The sequence below is a fragment of the Ascaphus truei genome, chromosome 14, assembly GCF_040206685.1.
Source record: "Ascaphus truei isolate aAscTru1 chromosome 14, aAscTru1.hap1, whole genome shotgun sequence".
NCBI classification, from domain to species: Eukaryota; Metazoa; Chordata; class Amphibia; order Anura; family Ascaphidae; genus Ascaphus; species Ascaphus truei.
In genome coordinates this window covers 32890741-32913989 of record NC_134496.1, presented here as the reverse complement: position 1 = coordinate 32913989, position 23249 = coordinate 32890741, and the positions used below count along the sequence as shown (strand labels likewise).

General features: G+C 42.5%; 2 protein-coding genes across 2 annotated transcripts in view; both read left to right on the top strand.

The window, feature by feature from the left end:
• LOC142465910 (G-protein coupled receptor 35-like) overlaps window positions 1–12135 on the top strand; it is a 63630-nt gene extending 51495 nt beyond the window's left edge. Inside the window, exon 3 of the transcript XR_012788006.1 lies at window positions 11915–12135. The gene's annotated coding sequence lies outside the window, so the exon portion shown is untranslated. The remainder of the gene's footprint in view (window positions 1–11914) is intronic.
• Window positions 239–11916, top strand: LOC142465911 (G-protein coupled receptor 35-like). Its single transcript, XM_075570347.1, has 2 exons — window positions 239–309; window positions 10627–11916. The coding sequence occupies exon 2, from the start codon at window positions 10650–10652 to the stop codon at window positions 11583–11585; it is 936 nt and encodes a 311-aa protein (XP_075426462.1). The 5' UTR covers window positions 239–309; window positions 10627–10649; the 3' UTR covers window positions 11586–11916.
• Window positions 12136–23249: the final 11114 nt, after the last annotated feature.

Genomic DNA, 23249 nt, shown 5'->3' with positions numbered 1-23249 from the left:
GAAGAAGATTTCTCCCACACAGGAAGAGAAGGCTGTGCACTGCGTGTAGAATCATGCCACAAAAAACAGAGCTGATAACTGCTGGGTCACTATAAACAGTACTTTATTCTTATCACTGCAGCATACAAAAAAGATCGGAGCCTCGATAAGAACCTCTGACGCGTTTCATGCAACAAAGCACCGTTTTCGTTGCATGATTCTACACGCAGTACACAACCGTCTCTTCTTGTGTGGGAGAAATCGTCTTCTGCCATTATTACTGGACTGTTTGCCCGCTTTTCCAGGAATTCACTTTACATCCAAGAAGCAGTGAGTAATTATTTCTATTTCACTCGTCTTTGATATCACTGATCTAGCTTCAGGGATTGTTTCACTAGCAATCTCGGGGTTTGGTTTGCCACTCACGTGGCTTTCTTAGACATCCCCTAAGCATTTATATTGTGATATTACCTTCAATAGAAGCACAATTTGATCATATAGTCATTTATTTTTTCTGGATTGATAACGTTGGATACATTATGAACTACTAAACTGAATACTTTATATATTATGTTATTTGCCACATTTTTATATACTCTAGATCCCTGATTTTTGTGTGTTACACCTCCACTCCTCCCTTTCAGTGTGAGATGGGCAAGCAGATTATTGGAGATAAGGAAAAAGCAGAGGTATTAAACAAATTCTTTGCCTCTGTGTTTACCAGGGAAGAATCAATTGCAATAGTAGTGCCGCAGAAGGAAGCCACAACCTCTATATTAACTAACAATTTGTTAACTGAGGATGAAGTTCATAGGCGGCTTAATTACATTAAATAAGGCATCTGGCCCCAATGGCATACATCCAAGAGTTCTTAAGGAGTAACGTTCAGTAATAGCCAAACCATTACATTTAATATTCATGACTCCATTTCCACAGACTCAGTGTCACAAGATTGGCGCAAAGTAGATGTGGTACCTTTATTTAAAAAGGGAGCTAGATCACAACAAGGGAATTACAGACCTGAAAGGTTGACATCAATAGTGGGGAAGCTACTTGAAGGATTAGTATGGGATAATATTCAGGAATACCTAATGGAAAACAAAATTATTATTAATAGTCAGCATGGATTTATGAAGGATAGGCCATGCAAAACTACCCTTGTTAGTTTCTTTGAGGAGGTAGGTTGGAATTTAGATTAGGTTAAAGCAGTTGATGTGGTCTACTTAGATTTTTTTAAAAGAATTTGATACGGTTTCACACAAGGTTAGTGTTCAAAAAAAAGCAAATTGGACTCGGTAAAAATATTTGCACCTGGATTGAAAACTGGTTGAATGATAGACAACAGAGATTTGTCATAAATGGAACTTTTTCAGGTTGGGCTAAAGTTGTGATTGGAGCACCTCAGGGATCGGTAATGGGACCCCTTCTTTTTATCTTGATTATTTATGACATTGAGGTTGGTATATAGAGCAAAATCTTTATCTTTGCTGATGTCACTAAATTGTGTAAGGTAGTAGAATCAGAGCAGGATGTAATTTCTCACCAGAAGGAATTGAAGAGACTGGAAACTTGGGCAGGTAAATTGCAGATGAGGTTTAATACAGATAAATGTAAATTATGCATTTAGGAAACAAAAATAAACAGGCGACTTACAAATTAAATGGGGATACATTGGGGGAATCCTTGATGGAGAAGGATTTTGGAGTTATTGTAGACAGCAGGCTTAGCAATAGTGCCCAAAGTCATGCAGTAGCTGGCAAACAAGTTCTTATCTTGCATTAAATGGGCAATGGATGGAAGGGAAATAAACATAAATATGCCCCTTTATAAAGCATTAGTAAGACCACACCTTGAATATGGAGTACAATTTTGGCACCACTCCTTAGAAAATACATTATGGAACTAGAGAAAGTGCAGAAAAGGGCCACCAAATTAATAAAGGGGATGGATAATCTGATTCATGATTTTTGAGAGGCTAACGATATTAGATTTGTTTACATCAGAAAAGAGACGTCTAAGAGGGGATATGATAACTATATACAAATATATTCGGGGACAGTATAAAGAGCTTTCAAAAGCAGTATTCAGCCCAAGAGCAGTTCTAAGGACACGGGGTCATCCCTTAAGGCTGGAGGAAAGGAGATTTCACCAGCAACAAAGGAAAGGGTTCTTTAAGGCAAGGGCAGTTAAAATGTGGAATTCATTACCCATGGAGACTGTGATGGCAGATACAATAGATATGTTCAAAAAGGTTGGACATCTTTTTAGAAAGGAAAGGTATACAGGGATATAACTAATAAGTAAACATGGGAAGAATGTTGATCCAGGGAGTAATCTGATTGCCAATTCTTGGAGTCAGGAAGGAATTTATTTCCACCCTTATGAAATCATTGATATTTCACTGGGGTTTTTTGTTTGCTGTCCTCTGGATCAATATACTGCAACTACAGATTTAGGATAAAGTATCTGTTGTGTATATTTAGCATAGGTTGAAATTGATGGACGTACAGATGCTGCGGCCATTAATCTAACATTTCACTGAGCCGTTTTGTGATCTCTGCTGTATTCCACGCGGCATTCACACGTTATTCTTCCGTGAATGCTGCCATGAACGCCGCCAATCACACCAGTCACACCTGTGTTTACCGCTGCTGATTTCTTTGAATTACCTGGAATCTGATTTCTTTGGGTGCAGTTCTTCGCGTATACGCCATATGGCAAAAGTGAATTCCCTTTGCACTATCCAGTGGATAGTACTGTACTGTACTTACTACTGTGTCAATTTACAGGTGCTTAAAAACCAGATAAAAACCAAGTCCACAATACCACAGTGATCCATTGTGAATCGACCTTGGTTGCTGAAGACGTTATGAAATGTAGGCGTTTCATAATAAAAAAGCTCTAAAACACAATGCTGTGGGCTTTTTTCTACATTGTTATCCCTGCACAATTGCTGAATGGACACCATGTCAACTCTGTACATGTATACCAAACCTGACCTTAGTTATGCATTTTTAATATTTTCTGCAATTAATGCTGGAACAGATAAGAAGGCAACTTTATCAGAAACATATAAATATTTAATTTTGAACTATGATTTTTTCAAATTTTTACCGAAAGTTCATGGGTGGAAGCATTCGGTAAGGCAAACCTTAACTAATGAGGATTGCTTTTTTTGCCCTGCCCCTCCTCTGGGAGATAGAAGAGTGTATTGGTCTGTGATCCCACTTTTTGACAGTATGTTTGCTCATGGCAACTACAAAAGGAGAAAGGTCGGGTTTAATCCATTTAAGATTTGTCTGTCCCGATCCAGCAATGTACCAGCACCGGCTTACAATAACAGTCCAACGTCAGTGAAAGCCTGGTGAACCACAATCCTTGCTACAGTACCTGGCCCCGCCAGATTACAAGCAAGATTTCCAGCCTGATTACCAGCTTCAGCATCTTCCGCAGCTTCAGCAGGCACCTGTCAACTCTAATGCACACTACAGGAGGGACCCTAGCTTGTACGCACAATACACCTCTGACATTGGCTCATCTCCACATGTTTGGCACCGTTTATAATGAAGGTAAATATAATATACTACAATATACTGTATCACATTATACAGTACAGTATTAACTGTAATTCCCAATGACACTACAGTTGTGTATGCCTGCTATACAGTATCAATGGTTGTACTGTACTCATGCACACTACAGCGTGACCTGATGCATGCGCAATACCGGAAATAATAGCATCATTTTTTTTTCAGAAAAGAAACATCGAGCGGCAAAGATACTGTAAGGAAGAAGTTCAATGGAACTCAAATATTGCTTTTTAAAAACGTTGCTTTTTTACTTTTATACAGTCAGTATTACCAGCTTCGCGCTTTAAAAACTTTGCCACGCTATTATTTTGTACAACACACTATGCACTGTACAGTACTGTATGTGATCGATTCAATTACATGTCATAACCTTCACTAAAATTTCACAATGAGAAGTTTCTTGCTTTTATTCCACTTACTGGTAAAGGAAAATACAATGTTATGCATTTTGTTCATATTTAATCAATTGTAACGGTTATAAAATTTCCATTTTCTGTTTCCACACACATGCACATTGTGAATCTGACTTACAAATTCAACGAGGAATTTTTTTTAAAGTGACAATGTAATTTTTATTGAGAAGTACAGAATAATTGTGAGCTTTCTACACCCTGTACAAAACCTTCTTCAGTATGATGCTATGTTTTCATATTCAATACATTTTTACACTGTTATCACCACAACTGTTTTATTTTATCAATGATGTTGCATTTTGCAGTCTAATTATAGTAGACTTGCATGTGTAATTAATTCTGCTAAGAAACCACACAAATAAATATGAATAGCTTTTATTCTATATTTATTATTCAATACTTTCAACTTTTGTTAGGCTTGCTCTGCTTTTCATATTGTTTGTCGAAATATTACTCTCACACAAACATGGTCTCTGTGAGTGTTAACTCTTTATTACATTTTAAAACAGTTCCAAAGATTCAAGAACGCACACACATTAGACAAGATGGACTAATTTCATTGGAAAAGGCATTTGATTAGTTATCCTTAACTTCCCCAGGCCATGGGAGCTTCCATAAAAAACAAAGACACATTATATTTGAGCCTGGGTTCTTGGCTGAGTAATTACAGCTGTAAAGTACTTTGCCTGGTTTGACACACATGCATATAACACCCGGACTGGCAAAGTTGCACCTTCCCCCCTCACAAAGCCTAGTAGAAGGGCATTCATCTGCTTATCTACACCTCCCCCAGAGCGATACAGGACATTCACACATTCTCATTCTTTTTCAGGCTGCATTGCATTCTGTAGTCATTGAGAGAGGGGGGAATTAGGACAAACTATTGACTCTTATTATGCACTCGGTACAATAGGTTTGGACATCCCTCCCCTTCCTGTAGTGCTGCATCTCTCTAATGAGAAAGAAAAAAAATTCAGCAGGATTAGTGCATTAAAGGCCTTGACTGGTTAACAATATTGGAATACTGGACTACTGTATAACTATATACAGAATAACTGTTTAACTATATACAGTATATAACTATATATACAGTATATATAACTATAATAGGTAAGACAGTTCACACATGTGTAATATAAATGTACTGTACATACTGTATATAATATATAGAAAGTGGAGAGTCAGCGCAGACATACAATGATGAAAATGGTTATTTTGAGTGCCATACTTACCTGTACTATACTTACTGTACCTGTACAGTACTTACCTTACTACAGTAAAGTACAGTACCTTACTACATTCCAGTGGCACCCCAATTACACTGTAAAATTACGAGTAACACGCTGGCAATATGATCAATATAGTTGTTGCATCTTAGGACTGTGAATATGTCATTCCAGAAACTAATTATTCCTTGTATTAATTCCTCCTTTTTGGATGTTTCACAACCTTTCATATATGATCCTTCATCGCATGCCACACCAGTTCGATGGGATTCATGTCTGGTTATCTGGAAGGATGGGGGGGGGGGGGAAGGAAATGGCAAATTAGTTGAACGGATAAAAACAGTTTAAAAGAATGAGAAAAGGTTAATGTACAGTACAGTACACTGGAGAACTTACTCCGGTTTATACCGTTTAACCCAGTTGATACCGCTCGCAAGAATATTATCACTAGAGGCGGTATGTTTAGGGTCATTGTCCTGGAAGAAACGGTGACCACCAGATTGGAAATCATGCTTAATGTATTCAACTATACGGTTGACAGTTTGCTCTTGGAAAAATACTTTATCCATGATACCTGGAACAATAGAAGAAAAATTAAACATTAGGGTACAAAATACAGTACAGTTGTACTGTTCAGTGCATAAGGCTACAGCATGTGACTTTGTGCATTATTTTACCCTTAAAGATGATTATGCATCCTGGTCCATGTCTAGAGATCGCACACCACACATGCATCTTCAGTGGGTACTTGGGCCACGTCTTCAGAGATAGGCGCCCTTTTTTGTGGAATGCAAAAGTGGAAAATCTCTCAAAAGCTACAGTTGTCTCATCAGAAAAGATGACATCCTGAAAAGTCTCGCCACTTTTGATCCATGCCTGTGCTTGTTCCACTCTTTTGATCTTGTTGGCCTCCCTTATCATTGGATAAGCTCTGTAATGAGAAGGAAGAATTTTACAGGTACAGTAAAACCACACTTTACCTACTGTACAGTAGTGTACTGTACAACACCTTACCTGTACTGTCCTAACTACCGCACAGCACAGTACTGTACTTTGTTACAGTAAGACACTTAATTTACATGTCCATATTTCAATCCCAATTGGCATCTCTTCACTCTGATGCTGGTCTCGGATGCTTTGATATTGTGACCATTCTCTAGAGCAGGCCTGCACAACTCCAGTCCTCGAGGGCCTCTTTGATAAAGCATGGGATACCACGTGAAACGCGTTTGAGTGTCCTTTTGGCTGTTTTTATTATGCCCCAAATAAATTTTTGCACCTAGTTTTTGCAGTTTGTAGTTTGTGGTTTTTCAACAATCTTCAGCAGCAGCAGATGCACCGCCATTTTTCCTGCACTTATTCCTACTTCAACATAGCTGGCTCAATTAGTGGCTCAGTCATACTGTGCTGAAGTAGGGATATCCTGAAAACCTGGCCTGTTTGCGGCCCTCGAGGACTGGAGTTGTGCAGGCCTGCTCTAGAGCAGTGCTGACTCTTGCTGCACAGCGCTCATCATTAGCCTCGCCGATTTCGTCCACCAGATACTTTGTCGTCCTACAGTGTAAAGGGAAAAAGAAGAATTTGTTACAGTAGGCCTGTAACAGGGGATTTGTCCCTGTTCAAAAAGGTGCCTCTAATCCAGCAGTGTGGTGGTTAACTGCTGGTAGTCAATTAACCAACACCACCTGGCTGATTAGAGGTTGGTTAGAAAAGCCTGCCTTTGAGACAGGAAGAGAGATTCCTTAGTCCACAACTGGGCTGACCAAGGAAACAGACAGAGCAGAGGTTCCTGAGTCTCACAGATGAGACTGATAGAGGGATCACAGATGTCTGGAGCTCACAAGACTTCTACACCTGAATGCTGAGATAACCTGAGGAAAAGGCAGCAACCCAGGAAAGAGAGAAGCCTTCCCCCTACAACTACGAGACAGATAAGACTTTTCTTATAAGACTGATTATCTATGTCTGTCTATATATATCTAAATGTCTCTATGATTTGGGTTGGTGAATCGCTGGGCTACAAGTGTAAATACTGCACCGACACACTTTATTCGAGCAAATACCCAGTATGTACCTGGCAGATACCTGGAATGCGCCACTCCTCACCTCTGACAAGCCCCGTTGTGTTTGCCTTCCCAGCCTGGGTTCATGCCTGGCTGATGGGCGGCTGATCTGTTAAATAATGATGATTAGGATTTAATAGGCTGCAATGCTTCGCGTGTCTACCAGATGGCATAAATTCATGAATTGTAATGCAGTATATATATATATATATATATATACTGTGCAGTATTGCAGCCAGCGGGAATAAAATGCTTCAATCCCTGCCTGGAAAATAACCCAATGCACTCGGGCAGAAAACAGTCACAAACCTCAATACACCCAGGTATACCCGAATTCGTGGGACTAGCCGAGCTCGAATAAAGTGTGTCGCCAGTGTATACTCCAACGTGGAGCAGATTTTGTTTGTGGATTTTCACATGTTTGCTGTGTTTAAAGCAACAGGCGCAATAAAGCCTTATTTAATTTCACCTTAAAACCAGTCTCCATTGCGTACCTCTGCACACATCTCTTACAAGGCCCAAAAATTAAGTCAACACAAATACATGACATACTTTATATTTCCTTCTAAAAGTAGTACTGTAATTTTTTGCCTCTAAAATAATTGCAAAGAAAACAAGTAAACACACAAATGTATTTTTATAGGCAAGAAGCTTATAAAAGTAATACAGTAATTACACACAGTAATGAAAACAAAAATACTTACTCTTGTGACTGTGGGACTCTGCTTTACACTTTTTGCCTTACCATGGGCATAATAATTGACAGTGCTTTTTGCTAAAACGAGGCCTGAAGAATGTAACCAGCATTGCATCTGTAAAATTCTGTGTCCATTCTTGTACATATCCTGTATTGTTTCCTCTGCATCGCTGCTTAGGAAAGAAATCAAGTACAGAGGAATGTATATTCGATGTATATTCAATGTGAATTGAATCAACAGAAGCAGTGGTGTATTTATACAATGCGATGGACCTCGCTCGGAGAGGGCGGTATTATGCGTATTGGGGAATAGAGGGGTATTATGCGTATTGGGGAGAGAGCGGTATTATGTGTATTGAGGAGAGGGCAGTATTATGTGTATTGAGGAGAGGGCAGTATTATGTGTATTGAGGAGAGGGCAGTATTATGTGTATTGAGGAGAGGGCAGTATTATGTGTATTGAGGAGAGGGCAGTATTATGTGTATTGAGGAGAGGGCAGTATTATGTGTATTGAGGAGAGGGCAGTATTATGTGTATTGAGGAGAGGGCAGTATTATGTGTATTGAGGAGAGGGCAGTATTATGTGTATTGAGGAGAGGGCAGTATTATGTGTATTGAGGAGAGGGCAGTATTATGTGTATTGAGGAGAGGGCAGTATTATGTGTATTGAGGAGAGGGCAGTATTATGTGTATTGAGGAGAGGGCGATTTTGAGGAGGGGGCAGTATTACGTCTGAGGAGAGCACGGTATTATGTGTATCGGGGAGGGGCGGTATTATGTGTATTGGGGAGAGGGTGTTATGTGTATTGATGGGAGGGCGGGACTATGTATTGGGAGGCGCCAATATTATATGTATTGAGGAGCGGTATTATGTGTATTGGTGGGAGGGCGATATTATGTGAATTAGTGGGAGTGCAGTATTATGTGTATTGAGGAGAGGGTGATATTATGTGTATTAAGGGGAGGGAGGTATTATGTGTATTGAGGGGATGGCGGTATTATGTGTATTGAGGGGAGGTCAGTTTTATGTGTATTGAGGGGAGGTCAGCATTATATTTATTGTGGGGAAGGGGGTATTATTTGTATTGAGGAGAGGGCGAGATGAAAAAATTTAGGGGCGGCAAAAAGGTATGGGCAGGCAAAGGGCATAAGGGCGGCAAAAGTGTAAATCCGCCACTGGTAACTATCTTGAAATATGATCATGAAAACTCAAAAGAGGAATAGGCACAAAACAGACCAGGAAATAGCAGCCTGGGGGGAAAACCCAAGTACAGAAATCTGCTGATTGAAATCTCAGCCTCTTGTTTGACCTGGGAGAAGCAGTGACAAGTGTGCACTTGTGCAGTAGATAAACAGATTGATCGTATTGAACACTGCTTGTTCCGACCAAAGCACATTTCTCAGAAACGGGCTGCAGGCCGTGAGTCATAAACTGAGACCCAAATACACCCATTCTTATTAGGAAGGAATTATGAGAATGAGCCATACCAAGGCTGTTCTTAATTCACTTTTAGTTAAACTGGCCATTAAACTTTGTTACTATTGTGCAAATGTAGTGCTGCACTGTCACCGAACTCTTCTAAATTCATACCTTAGTCATTTATGATGCTCTAAATTGTCACCAATGTTCCTACTTTATTGCACAGTTTAGCGACTATGAAGAATTCCTGTTTACAAAATATCCAGCAAATAAATTAATTTAATAAGTGATTAAATAAAAGAGAAAATGCATTGAGTTGGGTTTGTCAAATTCATTTAAATTTGCAAAATAAAGTTCTATTTTATTTGCTTTGTGTAGCTTCAGTGGACGTATCAGTCACGCAGAATTACTGTAATAGTTGTTATAATTGGTTGTGAGACATTGAGGCCCATATTTTCTAAGCAGTGCTAGGCCGCAAGACTCCTTACGGCCCATTCAAGTGACCAAATTTAGTTTGTACTTTCATTTTTCATCCCCTTCCAAAAACTGAAATCCTGTTATTTAATTCAAAATGTCTAATTTTTTACAAATTAATTCATTCTCATAAGACATACTGTACATAATTTAGTAAATTTTGCAACAACTGCCCTGTAACTAGCACTGTATCCCATATTTACTAGGCTTACCAGAGTTAGGCTCCAGGTCTAAATTTGGGAACAAGTGTTACAAATGGTAGAGAAGATATTGCATGGATGAGTTATTTCTCTGAACTATTGCTCAGCATGGCTGTTCCTGTATGACATGCCTATGTGATGTAGATGTTGGATCTCTCTTCGAACAGCGCTTCTCTGTCCTTATCTTGTCCTGACCATGGAGTGTAACATCACGCTGAGCGGCTCTGTGCCGATCATCCAGTAGGTACTTTATGGTCCTGTTTTGGTTTGTGGGTTTATGCTTAATGCTCTGGGCCTTTGGGTCTTCAGCAGCAAAATAAAATCCCAGATTGCATGCAATGGCAAATTTGGATTAATACGCTCAGATTTTTTAGTACCCAATCCTCAAATGGATTTTCGTTAGGAGATCACATTTGGTCTAAAAAAAAAAAAAAATTTACAAATCAGGAGATTCCGGGAAACGGATTTGGACTGGTTCACCCATCTCTACCATTAGGACTCGGTTCTGCTGCCATCTTGTGTCTTTGGTTGGAATCCCATAAAATCTGTCTTCTTTGTTACAGGTGCAGCTCCTCACAATCAGACGATGAACTGCAGCAGCAGCTTGATGGTGAAGAACCGATCTCTCGATCATTTCCAGCTAATCCTTTTTGTCCCCATCGTAGCTTTTGGCACAATATTTAACTCCATCGCCGTCTGGGTTTTCTGCTTCAAGATGAAGAAGTGGACGGAGGCGAGAGTGTACATGATGAACCTTCTGATCAGTGACTGCTGCCTGCTCTTCGTCATGCCTTTCCGGATATACTCCTCCCTGCGAGGCTGGGATCTTGAAGATAACCTGTGTAACAGCATCCGCTCTTTTTATTTAATGAACAGATACATGAGCATCGCCATCATCACATTAATATCTCTGGACAGATACGTCGCAATAAAGTTCCCCCTGAGATCCAGAACACTGCGTTCCCCTCAGAAAGCCGCCATGTACTGCGGGATTGTGTGGGTGCTCCTGATTGCCACTCGCCTCTATCTCCATTTTGACACCTACGTTCGGCCGATAACAAAGTTCTGCTTCCGGAAGATGAGTGGAAATCCCTTATGGAGAACCATGTACTTTGCCATTCTGGGATTTTTCCTCCCCATGCCCATACTGATCTTCTGCTCTGTTGAAATCATCAGGACGTTGAAGAGAAAGGACAGTCCAAGTGTGAATGGACAGAAATGTGTCCAGAAGACCATTTACATAGTGTCCACCAACCTTGTCATTTTCCTTGTGTGCTTCCTACCTCTACACATTGGGAATGTTGTGAGGTTTGTGGTAGAATCCTTGGGCCTTGAATGCTCAGTGATAGCAAATATCTACACTTATGTTTATGCCGCACAAGCGATCAGTGACTTGAACTGCTGCTTTGACGCAATTTGCTATTATTTTGTCGCCAAAGAATTCTGGGAGACTTCATCACTGTTACCAAAGTCTAATCTGCCACAGCTAAACCAGGAACGGACACAAGTGTCAATCCTGTAAAAGAGGCAACTTTATCTATCACTCTTTATAAAAATGGCGCTCAGCAGCAGGTAGTGATCACTTTTAATGGAGATCTTCTTGTGGCTTTAGTTAGCAAAAGGACACAGGTCTCTTCTTTAGATGTACAATGTATGTGTGGAGGAGACTTCTGATATCTGGAAACCTTTTAATCATAACTTTATTTCATATTGCACTTTTCTCCCAATAGGGCTCAAAGCTCTTCACAATTACAGTATAGTGTGCGGTATGTAGGATATAGGAATTGTTACAGACACAGTCCCTGCCCAGGTGAGTTTACAATCTGTGTTTGGTGTCTGAGGCACAGGGAGGTAATGTGACTTACCCAAGGTCACAAAGAGCTGATATCAGGAATAGAACCAGGTTCCCCTAATTCAAACCCAGTGTCATTGTTGACATAGTCAGTGTCCTTACTCACTGAGACGCTCCTTATGTTCAAACAGTATCTCTGTGTCTGTAAATGTAAAAATCATAAGTGCTGTGCACCGTGCGCTGTATTGTAATTGTGACGCGCTTTGAGTCCCGTTGGGAAGGATTCATTATTAATTAACATACACATTCCCAGCAGGCTCTAACTCCAACACCCACCACATTATATATAAATAACAAAACGTATAGAGTAATAAGTAGAAAGTTTTATACTTTTTAATTACAATGAAAACCCTGACATTAAAAGGTGTTGATCCCCTAACTGTACTGCTTCTCCCCTACCCCCCATTTGTTGTTACATGGGTGGAAAGCTGAGGTGGCCTGACTCCCACTTGTGTAAAGTGAGGGTGCGAGGGGGAGGGGAGTGCTTCCTTAAATAAATGTGGAGTTCCCTGGGGACTGCATTATATTTAGGAACCTCAGTGACATATTCCTGCACCACACACCTCAGTGACATACACCTTCACCACACACACTTAATGGATACACACACACCTCAGTGACCCACACCTTCACCACACACACAAACAGTGACATAAACCTTCACCACACACCGCAGTGACACACATCTTCACCACACACACACAGTGACACACACCTTCACCACATACACACCTCAGTGACACACAACTTCACCACACACATATACACACACTTTGTCACAGGAGCAGAGCAGTCTATAATTTATTTTTCAGACAAACAAAAAAAAATGGCGGGGTGTGCCTATGACACTCGTTCTAAGTGAAACTTCTTTGTGTTTTGTCACTGAAATTGTATTTTTATGTTGATGTTTTTGATTGAATTAAAGACTTTTGAGAGTCTAATTACAATTTCAGTGACAAAACACAAAGAAGATTCACTTAATATGCGCGTGCTCGCCACACACCCTTTTTTCCCCTTGATACAATGACCCCCAAATATCTAAAGAGATATGTATCAACAAACACTGAGCGGTGCAAATAGATACAGAGCGGTGCATGTTAACATGGAGTTGTGGTTATAGACATGGAGCAGTGCATATAAACATGGAGCGGTGCGTATAGACAGGGAGCGGTGCGTATAGACAGGGAGCGGTGCGTATAGACAGGGAGTGGTGCATGTAAACACAGAGCGGTGTGTATAACATGCAGCAGGGGGGTTGAAACACGGATCGGGGGGGTTAAACATGGAGCGGTGTGTATAGATACTCAAAAATAGCAAGCTTGACCCTACCTGTTTCTCTAGCTATCGCCCTATCTCCCTCCTGGAGAGGGGTCTTGAATGCACAGGAGGACTGTGTGTTGACAGCAAAACACAAGGGGACCAGACCTCTTCCTGGACACAGAGGACCCAGGAACCTGCCAGAGGCTTGACCCTCAAACATACCTGGATACCACTGACCCGAAGGGCCACCTGCTTTAAGGTACAGCTGAGACTTTGGGGTGATAAGTGCTGGTAAGGGGCTTTTCCCCCCGGGATTACAGATAGGGACTGGGGAGTGAGTAAGCCCTTATACAGCAATAGGTGTTTGTTGTTTTTGTATATTTATGTTTGCTGTGCTTTTTAAAGGGAAAGGCTGAATAAAGTCATATGTTATTTTCACCCTAAACTGTCTCCATTTTGCATACCTCCACACATATCTCTTACAGAGGCCTAACATATGGGCCTTTGAGACGTTCTGACTGTAGGGCCAAACTGTAACCAGAGCAGCGCGAAGACCAAAAACACAGTGAGGGGCACGGAATGATTTCCCACCCCTTCTACATTCCTACCCTCCAGCCGGACCACTCCCCCCCACCACCATGCATCACAAGGTAGGGGAGTAGAGAGAAGGGAAGGAGGAGCCTGGGTCATGTCACTCGTTACTTATAGCTCTGCGCTTTCTTTATGTTGTTTGCAAACACTACATTAGGAAATTAATTTGTATGTAACTATGCAGTAGCTACAAATTAGTTCTTTAGTCTAACTACCTTCTTCGTATAAACGTATTATTATAACTCTACACCAGTGTTTTTCAACCAGGTTCCTAGGAGCCCTTGGGTTTCCCGGGCATCCCTAAAGGGATCCCTGTAATTTTCAGGTCATTTAAAAATTGTACCAAATACAGAATAATTTACACTACACCTACTCCAATGGCATTTTAACCAAACTGAACTTCAGTCAAATGGTGTTTGCAAGCATCGTCTTCATTGTGTTTCTCATAAATCTATACAAACTACAGTTTTTGACATTCGTGGCAAGAGAGAACTGGTGGTTCTAGCCCGTTAACAAAGGCATTATTCAACACTCCTGGGGAATTCGTTTCAATATCTGTAATGCCTGAATATTTTGTAAAAGAATCCATAAATGTATCAGTGTATTCAGAAGCTGTTTCATTTTTCATCTGTTTACAACTGTTAATCTCATTCTAATCTAATGGGATAGTTCTTTTTCTCTGTATAAAGTGTCAGATTTGCCCTTAGGCCCATTAAGCCCGGGCCAAAGGGTGCGCTTATAGTGACGGCGACGCGACATCGCGTCAAAACAAGTGTATTGAATCCGCCGCGTGCGCCTATAGTTAGGGTGACCATTCGTCCCGGTTTTGCCGGGACAGTCCCGTTTTTTTCTGGGCTGTACCGGTTGACAGCCTGTCCCAGAAATGTCCCAGGTTTTGCCCCTGGTGACCGGTCCCGTGCGCGAGTCGGCGGCGGTGCGCGAGGGCAGCGTGAGGAGGATGCGGCGGTGCGCGAGGGCAGCGTGAGGAGGATGCGGGACTGCCCCCCCTCCCAGTCTGTGTGTGTGTGATTGCCCCCTCCCAGTCTGTGTGTGTGTGTGACTACCCCCTCCCACTGTGTGATGCCTCTCTCCCAGTGTGTGTGTGTGTCTGCCCCTCTCCCACTGTGTGATGCACCTCTCCCAGTGTGTGTGAGTGTGTGTGTCTGCCCCCCCTCCCAGTGTGTGTGTGTGTGTGACTACCCCCCCTCCCAGTGGTGTGTGTGACTGCCCCCCTCCCAGTCTGTGTGTCTGTGTGTGTGTCTGTCTGCCCCCTCCCACTGTGTGATGCCCCTCTCCCAGTGTGTGTGTGTGTGTGTGTGTCTGCCCCCCTCCCATTCTGTGTGTGTGTCTGTCTGCCCCTCTCCCATTCTGTGTGTGTGTGTGTGTGTGTGTGTGTCTGCCCCCCTCCCATTCTGTGTGTGTGTCTGTGTGTGTGTGACTGCCCACCCCCCCCCCCCAGTGTGTGTGTGACTGACCCCTCCCAGTGTCTGTGTGTATCAGTGACAGAATGTAAGAAGACACCAACCCACTCACCCACGTGTCAGGCAGTCAGTCACCCACCCACCCAAGTGTCAGGCAGTCTCCCAAACCCAAGTGTCAGGCAGTCTCCCAAACGTGTCGGGCAGTCTCCCAAACGTGTCAGGCATGTCTCCCACCCAATCCCACCCACCCACCCAAGTGTCAGGCAGTCTACCCACCCAAGTGTCAGGCAGTCTACCAAAGTAAGTGTCAGGCAGTCTCCCAAAAGTGTCAAGCAGTCTCTCTGTCCCTGTCTCTCTCTCTCTCTCTGTCCCTGTCTCTCTCTGTCCCTGTCTCTCTCTCTCTCTCTATCCCTGTCTCTCTCTCCCTGTCTCTCTCTCTCTCCCTGTCTCTGTCTGTGTCTGTCTCTCTCTCTCTCTCTCTGTCTCTCTCTCTCGGTCCCTCTCTCTGTCGGTCCCTCTCTCTCTCGGTCCCTCGTTCTCTCGGTCTCTCTCTCTCGGTCTCTCTCTCTCGGTCTCTCTCTCTCGGTCTCTCTCTCTCTCTGTCTCTCTCTCGGTCTCTCTCTCTCGCTCTTGGTCTCTCTCTCTGTCTCTCTCTCTGTCTCAGTCTCTCTCTCTCTCGGTCTCTCTCTCTCTCTGTCTCTCTCTCTCTGTCTCTCTCTCTCGGTCTCTCTCTCTCGGTCTCTCTCTCTCTCTCTCTCTCTCGGTCTCTCTGTTCTCTCTGTTCTCTCTCCTCTGTCATCTGTTTGTTCCTCTGTCTGTCTGTCTGTTCTGTTCTCTCTCTCTCTCCGCTCTCTCTCTGCTCTCTCTCTCTGCTCTCTCTCTGCTCTCTCTCTGCTCTCTCATTTATCATATGTCTCCCTGTCTGTCTCTCTGTCTGTCTCTCTGTCTGTCTCTCTGTTCTGTCTCTCTGTTCTGTCTCTCTGTTCTGTCTCTCTATTCTGTCTCTCTGTTCTGTCCTCCTGTCTCTGTTCGGTCCTCCTGTCTCTGTTCTGTCCTCCTGTCTCTGTCACTGTCTCTCTCTCTCTCTCTGTCACTGTCTCTCTCTGTCACGGTCTCTCTCTCTCTCTGTCACTGTCTCTCTCTCTCTGTCACTGTCTCTCTCTCTCTCTGTCACTGTCTCTCTCTCTCTGTCACTGTCTCTCTCTCTCTCTGTCACGGTCTCTCTCTCTCTGTCACTCTCTCTCTCTGTCACTGTCTCTCTCTCTCTGTCACTGTCTCACTCTCTCTCTCTCTCTCTCTCTCACTGTCTCTCTCTCTGTCACTGTCTCTCTCTCTCTCTCTGTCACTGTCTCTCTCTCTGTCACTGTCTCTCTCTCTCTGTCACTGTCTCTCTGTCACTGTCTCTCTCTCTCTCTCTGTCACTGTCTCTCTCTCTCTCTGTCACTGTCTCTCTGTCACTGTCTCTCTCTCTCTCTCTGTCACAGTCTCTCTCTCTCTGTCACGGTCTCTCTCTGTCACTGTCTCTCTCTGTCACTGTCTCTCTCTCTCTCTCTCTCTCTCTGTGTCACTGTCTCTCTCTCTGTCACTGTCTCTCTCTCTCTCTCTCTCTCTCTCTCTCTCTCTCTCTCTGTCACTGTCTCTCTCTCTCTCTCTCTCTCTGTCACGGTCTCTCTCTCTCTCTGTCACTCTCTCTCTCTGTCACTGTCTCTCTGTCACTGTCTCTCTCTCTCTTTCTCTGTCACTGTCTCTCTCTCTCTCACTGTCTCTCTCTCTGTCACTGTCTCTCTCTCTCTGTCACTGTCTCTCTCTCTCTGTCACTGTCTCTCTCTCTCTGTCACTGTTTCTCTCTCTCTCTCTCTGTCACTGTCTCTCTCTCTCTGTCACTGTCTCTCTCTCTCTCTGTCACTGTCTCTCTCTCTCTCTGTCACTGTCTCTCTCTCTCTGTCACTGTCTCTCTGTCACTGTCTCTCTCTCTCTCTGTCACGGTCTCTCTCTCTCGCTGTCTCTCTCTCTCTCACTGTCTCTCTCTCTCTCTGTGTCACTGTCTCTCTCTCTGTCACTGTCTCTTTCTCTCTCTCTCTGTCACTGTCTCTCTCTGTCACGGTCTCTCTCTCTCTGTCACTGTCTCTCTCTTTGTCACTGTCTCTCTCTCTCTCTCTGTCACTGTTTCTCTCTCTCTCTCTGTCACTGTCTCTCTCTCTCTTTCTCTCTGTCACTGTCTCTCTCTCTCTCACTGTCTCTCTCTCTCTCTGTGTCACTGTCTCTCTCTCTCTCTGTCATTGTCTCTCTCTCTCTGTCACTCTCTCTCTCTCTGTCACTGTCTCTCTCTGTCACTGTCTCTCTCTGTCACTGTCTCTCTCTGTCACTGTCTCTCTGTCACTGTCTCTCGGTCACTGTCTCTCGGTCACTGTCTCTCGGTCACTGTCTCTCTGTCACTGTCTCTCTGTCACTATCTCTCTGTCACTGTCTCTCTGTCACTGTCTCTCTGTCACTGTCTCTCTGTCACTGTCTCTCTGTCACTGTCTCTCTGTCACTGTCTCTCTGTCACTGTCTCTCTGTCACTGTCTCTCGGTCACTGTCTCTCGGTCACTGTCTCTCGGTCACTGTCTCTCGGTCACTGTCTCTCGGTCACTGTCTCTCGGTCACTGTCTCTCTGTCACTGTCTCTCTGTCACTGTCTCTCTGTCACTGTCTCTCTGTCTGTCTGTCTGTGTCTCTGTGTCTCTGTGTCTCTGTCTCTCTGTGTCTCTGTCTCTCTGTCTCTCTGTCTCTCTGTCTCTCTGTCTCTCTGTCTCACTCACTCAGTCTGTCACCCACTCTCTCTGTGTTATCTTAACTGCTGTATACCTACACCAAAATAACCTATAATGCTTTCTTCCAGATCTGACTCAAGCTTCACGCGGCAGACATCGGAAGACAGGTAGGGAACACCTCCCCTCCAGTATAGTACATTGAGGGACTGCGGATCAGGTAAGATCCCAGGCGGGATTGCTGTTTTAGAAATTGTGAAGAGGGGGCATCCTGACACTGGTTAATGGATTCAGAATCATTCACATCTGTCTTTTTTTTTTGTTCGACACACACACACACACACACACACACACACACGTAACAAGGACTAATGGTAGTAAAGTATAAGTGTAATACAATAAATAAACTGTTAATGTAAAAAAAAAAAAAAAAAAAAAAATAATAATAATATAATTGTGTGTCCCGGTTTTTCATTTTCAAAATCTGGTCACCCTACCTATAGTAGGAGCGACGCGACGGAGAAATGGCTTGGTCATGATCGCTGGAAGTCAATGAAAATTGATTTTTCAGCGGCCGCAGTGTGTTGTCAGCAGGCACATGAGTGGTTCAGCCAATGAGGGTGAACCACTCACGCCCCCCGCCACACCCCCGGTCGCCGTTTCTTGCCTCTAACACTATATATCAAGGTAGATCCCAAGAAAGGATCAAAAAGTTTCCCTCATAGTAGAGCACTCATTGTATGGAGTGTGCTAAACAGACTAACAAATGCACATTGAATATACCCATAATACAAATACAATTGTATTCAATGTGCATTTGTTATGCACTCATTAACCTCCATTGCCAAACATCAGTAATATGAGCATTTGCCAGGTGACATGTCATAAAACCCATTAAGGGTTAAATTGTAATTGATATGTATTGAAAATTGTTAAATATAATTTATGAAATCAATAGAGTGAAATTTCCCCTTGTTCTAATGTGATGTATGTACCCATGTTTATTGTATTCCCATTGATTCCAATACTGACTCCCCAGTGCAATCTAGGCTAATTGATTTATTGAACAAATTAAGCCGGTTTTTAATTGTAAAAGATGTATAAATAGCCACCAATAGAACACAAACCACACTCCTGACGAAGCCGAGAAACAGTTTGGTAGCTGAGGCGAAACGCGTAGAGTTTACCAGTGGACCAATTTTGGTCTTGGAGACGATCCGTAAAACCAGCTCTGAATGCAGTGACGTCACATCTTGCAGACGGGCGCGCAGAAGGAAGCTCCGGTCCAGGACGCAGAGCTGCGGAAGCCAGCAGACTGACCTGTAGGAGGCGGTGAGCTGTTTCGGGACATCCTCCATTCACATAATGTGATACATGCTTTTATACTTTGTGCAAATTGTAAGTGCGCATTTTTATTGTGTTTTTCATATATAAATTTTCATATTGATCGCACTATGTAGTTCTCTCCCTCTCTCTATACACACTGCCGACGGAGAATCGCTAGGGGGGTACAGCTCACAGATATCTTCAAGGGTGGGAACCCAATTTGCCAACTGCTTTGAATATAACCTTGCTCCTGTGAGTAGATCAGCCATACGAGCCAAGACATTGCTTATATATCCACTCAATACATAACGTCTGCACTTATATGTATATATTGTTCTCTTATCTCCCCACATGCTCCCCCTGGATGTTTTGAGCAAATACTTAACCCTTGGAACCCGTGACCCTGTACTGTACATGACAAAGCTAAAGCAGAAAAGAAAGCTAAAAAGTAATGTTCTGCTTCAAATAGAGATGGACCAACCAGTCCAAATCTGTTTCCCGTCACTGGATACAATCCGCTGGTGGATTTTTTTTTTTTATAACTTGTATTTTATTATACATAAATGCATGATATACATAAAAAAAAAGACATCAGGTGCATATTTAGCATATCATATACAATAACAAAAGCATAATAAACTCACGTAGTTTTTCGAGCCCTACTTAACCACGTGAGTGGGAATCGTCATGTGTAAGGTACTGGGGTAAATAATAATATATAAAAAAAAAGGGGGGGGGGAGGAGGTAAAGGAGGGGGTGGGGGGGAAGGAGAGAGGGAAGAGGGTATCCAAGGACAAGAATACATCTGGGGAACACCGGGACAGCGTGAGGACTATGTATCATCTAGTGAGGCCTTCCTGTAGAATAAGTGATTGGGCGTAAGGAGTATGAGGTTCTAGGTGTGGGGTTGGTTCTCACGCCCCCAAAGGAGAACGCATTTATTACTATTATAGCCAAATTGTGTTACGCTCTACCCCAGGGATGTCTGTTTGGGCAAGCCAGGGGGCCCAAACTTTTAGATATTTGTCGCCAGTGTCATTAACTAAGCTTGTTAACTTTTCCATCTGGCAGATAAACCAAATACGATTCCGAATCTTTGGGATAATTGGAATATCGGGGCGTTTCCATAGTACTGCGATCTCGCACCGCGTAGCTAGAGCAAAATGTGCAATTAGTTTATTGTGTGATTTTGATAGGCCCTTTAGGGGTCTGTTCATGAGAAACAGCCACGGGTCTGGGGGAATAGTGAGATCAAATACTCTCTGGATCCAATTTCTGATCTTTTCCCATAGCGGGTATATCAGCGGGCAAGACCACAGCATATGTAACAGGTCAGCTGTTCCTCCACATTGTTTAGGGCACAGTGGGGAGGACCCTGGTACAAACTTAGATAATTTGAGTGGGGTGAGGTACCATCTCATAAGAACTTTATATGCGTTCTCCTTCAGTGTGGTGCATATAGAACTTTTTGCGGCTCCTAGGAATATAGCATTCCACTCTTCGTCGTCCAAGGTCTCCCCCAGGTCTCTTTCCCATTGGGTACGGAATGTAGGTGATTGGTGCTTTGAGATTGCAGGCTCGACTACCTCTGTGTATATCGTAGATATGAGTCCCTTAGTGTCGGTTTCTGCCCGACAGAGCTTTTCAAAATTCGTCAATGGGGGGTATAGGGCAAATTTATTATAGAAGAGTAAAGAAGGGGGGATCCTCCGGCGCGATGTCTTACTCCAGTCTCCAGGACATATGTAATATAAACAGACAGAGGGACCACAATCAGGAAGGGTTAAAACACAATAGTATGCTAGAGATAAGGTATTGAGGAAGCACACTTACATTAAACCTCTATATCCACCTTGAGTATGGTGTGTGTTTCACAGAACAACATTAAACGCTGGGTGCCTTTCGTCTATGCAGTGTAATTTTCTCAGTATTACCTCAGAAAATGGGAGAGAACAGAGAAAACATAGCATAACACTGTTTATTGAACAAAATTGATTAAAAAAGAGATTGTTAACTCACAAGCGACCATTAAAAAATGGCATAGAGGCAGAAGTTTCAGTCTCTGCCAGACTTCCTCCCAAGTGGTTAGGTGTCCGCGCCGAGTCTGTCCCAGTTGATGAGATGGTGGTGCAGGGATGTGGATGAGAATCGGGTGGTGCGCCCAGACTTGTGCACAGTCTGGTCTTTCTCCCGTCTGTCAGCCTCCTTGCAGTTGCGTCCACGTCCCGCGCATGCGCATGCGCTCTGGTGGTGGAATTCGTCAAAATGGGATTTCTGCCTCCCCTCTCTGTACGGTGGCTTGTAAGGACCAAAAGACCGTCAGACGCGTTTCGCTAAAAGCTTCCTCAGTGACGTAGAGACATGCAGGGTAACAGCACTCTTTATACTTGTCAGTTCATTGATTGTCCAATCCAACGCTGTTCCTCACTCTATTCATTTGCATAGGTAATTACATTGTTTCGATCGTTTTTATACACATAAATAAATACATAAAATGAACATTAAAACAATAATTATTAAAATGAATTGTTAAAAATGGTATAACTTTCTAACTGTGCTGTGTGATAAAATTTGAATGAGTTATCAAGGTCTTAATATTAAAGGAATGATGTCAGTTCTAACTCAAGATTTAACCCTTTTGGTGTGAGTGTTTGGAGTGAGAAGATCCAGAAAGATTCCCTTTGTGATATTTTTTGAATGAAATCTCCTCCTCTCCAATCTGCTTTTACCTGTTCAATTCCTATGAATTTTAAACAGGCAGGGTTTTTATTATGCTTGAGCCTATAGTGATTCGACACACTATGGGTTTCTAATCCGTTTTTAATATTCCTAATGTGTTCTCCAATGCGTGTTTTTAATTTCCTTATTGTTCTTCCTACATATTGGAGATTGCATCCACATTGCAGCACATATACTATGCCCTTGCTGTTACAATTAATATGCGACTTTATTGGATATTCAAGTGATGAAACATTGCTCTTAAAAGTAGTACTTTTTCTAATTAATTGAGTATTGTTCTTACATGCTATGCAGTTCAAGCAATGTGAGAACCCTTTAGACAATTTGTCCAACCAACATTGGTTCTGTTTGGGATGAAGGTAGCTGGAAACTAGTTTTTGTTTAAGGTTTGGGGCTTTTGAGTATATCACATCTGGCTTTTCACCTACGATCTCAGCAAGCCATTGATCCTGTTTTAAAATGTGCCAATGTTTCTTTAAAATCCCCCTAATTTTGTTGGACTGTGTACTAAAAGCTGTGATAAATGGGATAAAATTGTTTTTAAATTTATCAGCTGGTATTCTCTTATTATATGTTAGCAGTTCTGTTCTGTTTAAACCTTCTACTTTTTGCATAGCTGTTTCCACTGTCTGGACATTATAATCTTTCTCCAGAAATCTTTCCTTCATAGGTGCAATCTGAGTTTCGTAATCTTCTGGTTTTGTGCAGTTTCTTTTTAAGCGTCTGAATTCCCCATAGGGGACATTTTCAAGCCAGTTTTTCTTGTGGCAGCTATCTGCTTTAATAAAATTATTGCAATTGACAGATTTAAAATGTGTTTTTGTATTGATTTTATCCTTTTCTATAAAGATCTCTAAATCCAGAAATTCCACTTTTGTGGGACTGATGTTATATGTAAAGTTCAGATTGACATTGTTCTGATTTATTGTGTCAAAGAAATTTTGTAGGGAGATCATATCTCCCCTCCATATGATCACAATATCGTCAATATAGCGGCGATAGAGCACCAAATTTGCCTCCCATGTCTGGTTGGGCCAAATGATTTGGTCCTCCCACCAACCGAGAAACAAATTTGCGTAACTGGGGGCAAATTTGGTGCCCATCGCAGTTCCTCTTGTTTGCAAGTAATACTCATCCCCGAACCAGAAGGCATTATGGTCAAGGATAAACTTAATCCCATCAATAATGAAGTCCAACTGAATTGGTGCTATTGTTAAATGTTTTTCTAGACAGTATTTGGTCGCATTA

Bases quoted from the DNA above. Each gene is read 5' to 3' on its own strand.
- LOC142465911 (XM_075570347.1), top strand. From the start codon at position 10,650: ATGAACTGCAGCAGCAGCTTGATGGTGAAGAACCGATCTCTCGATCAT.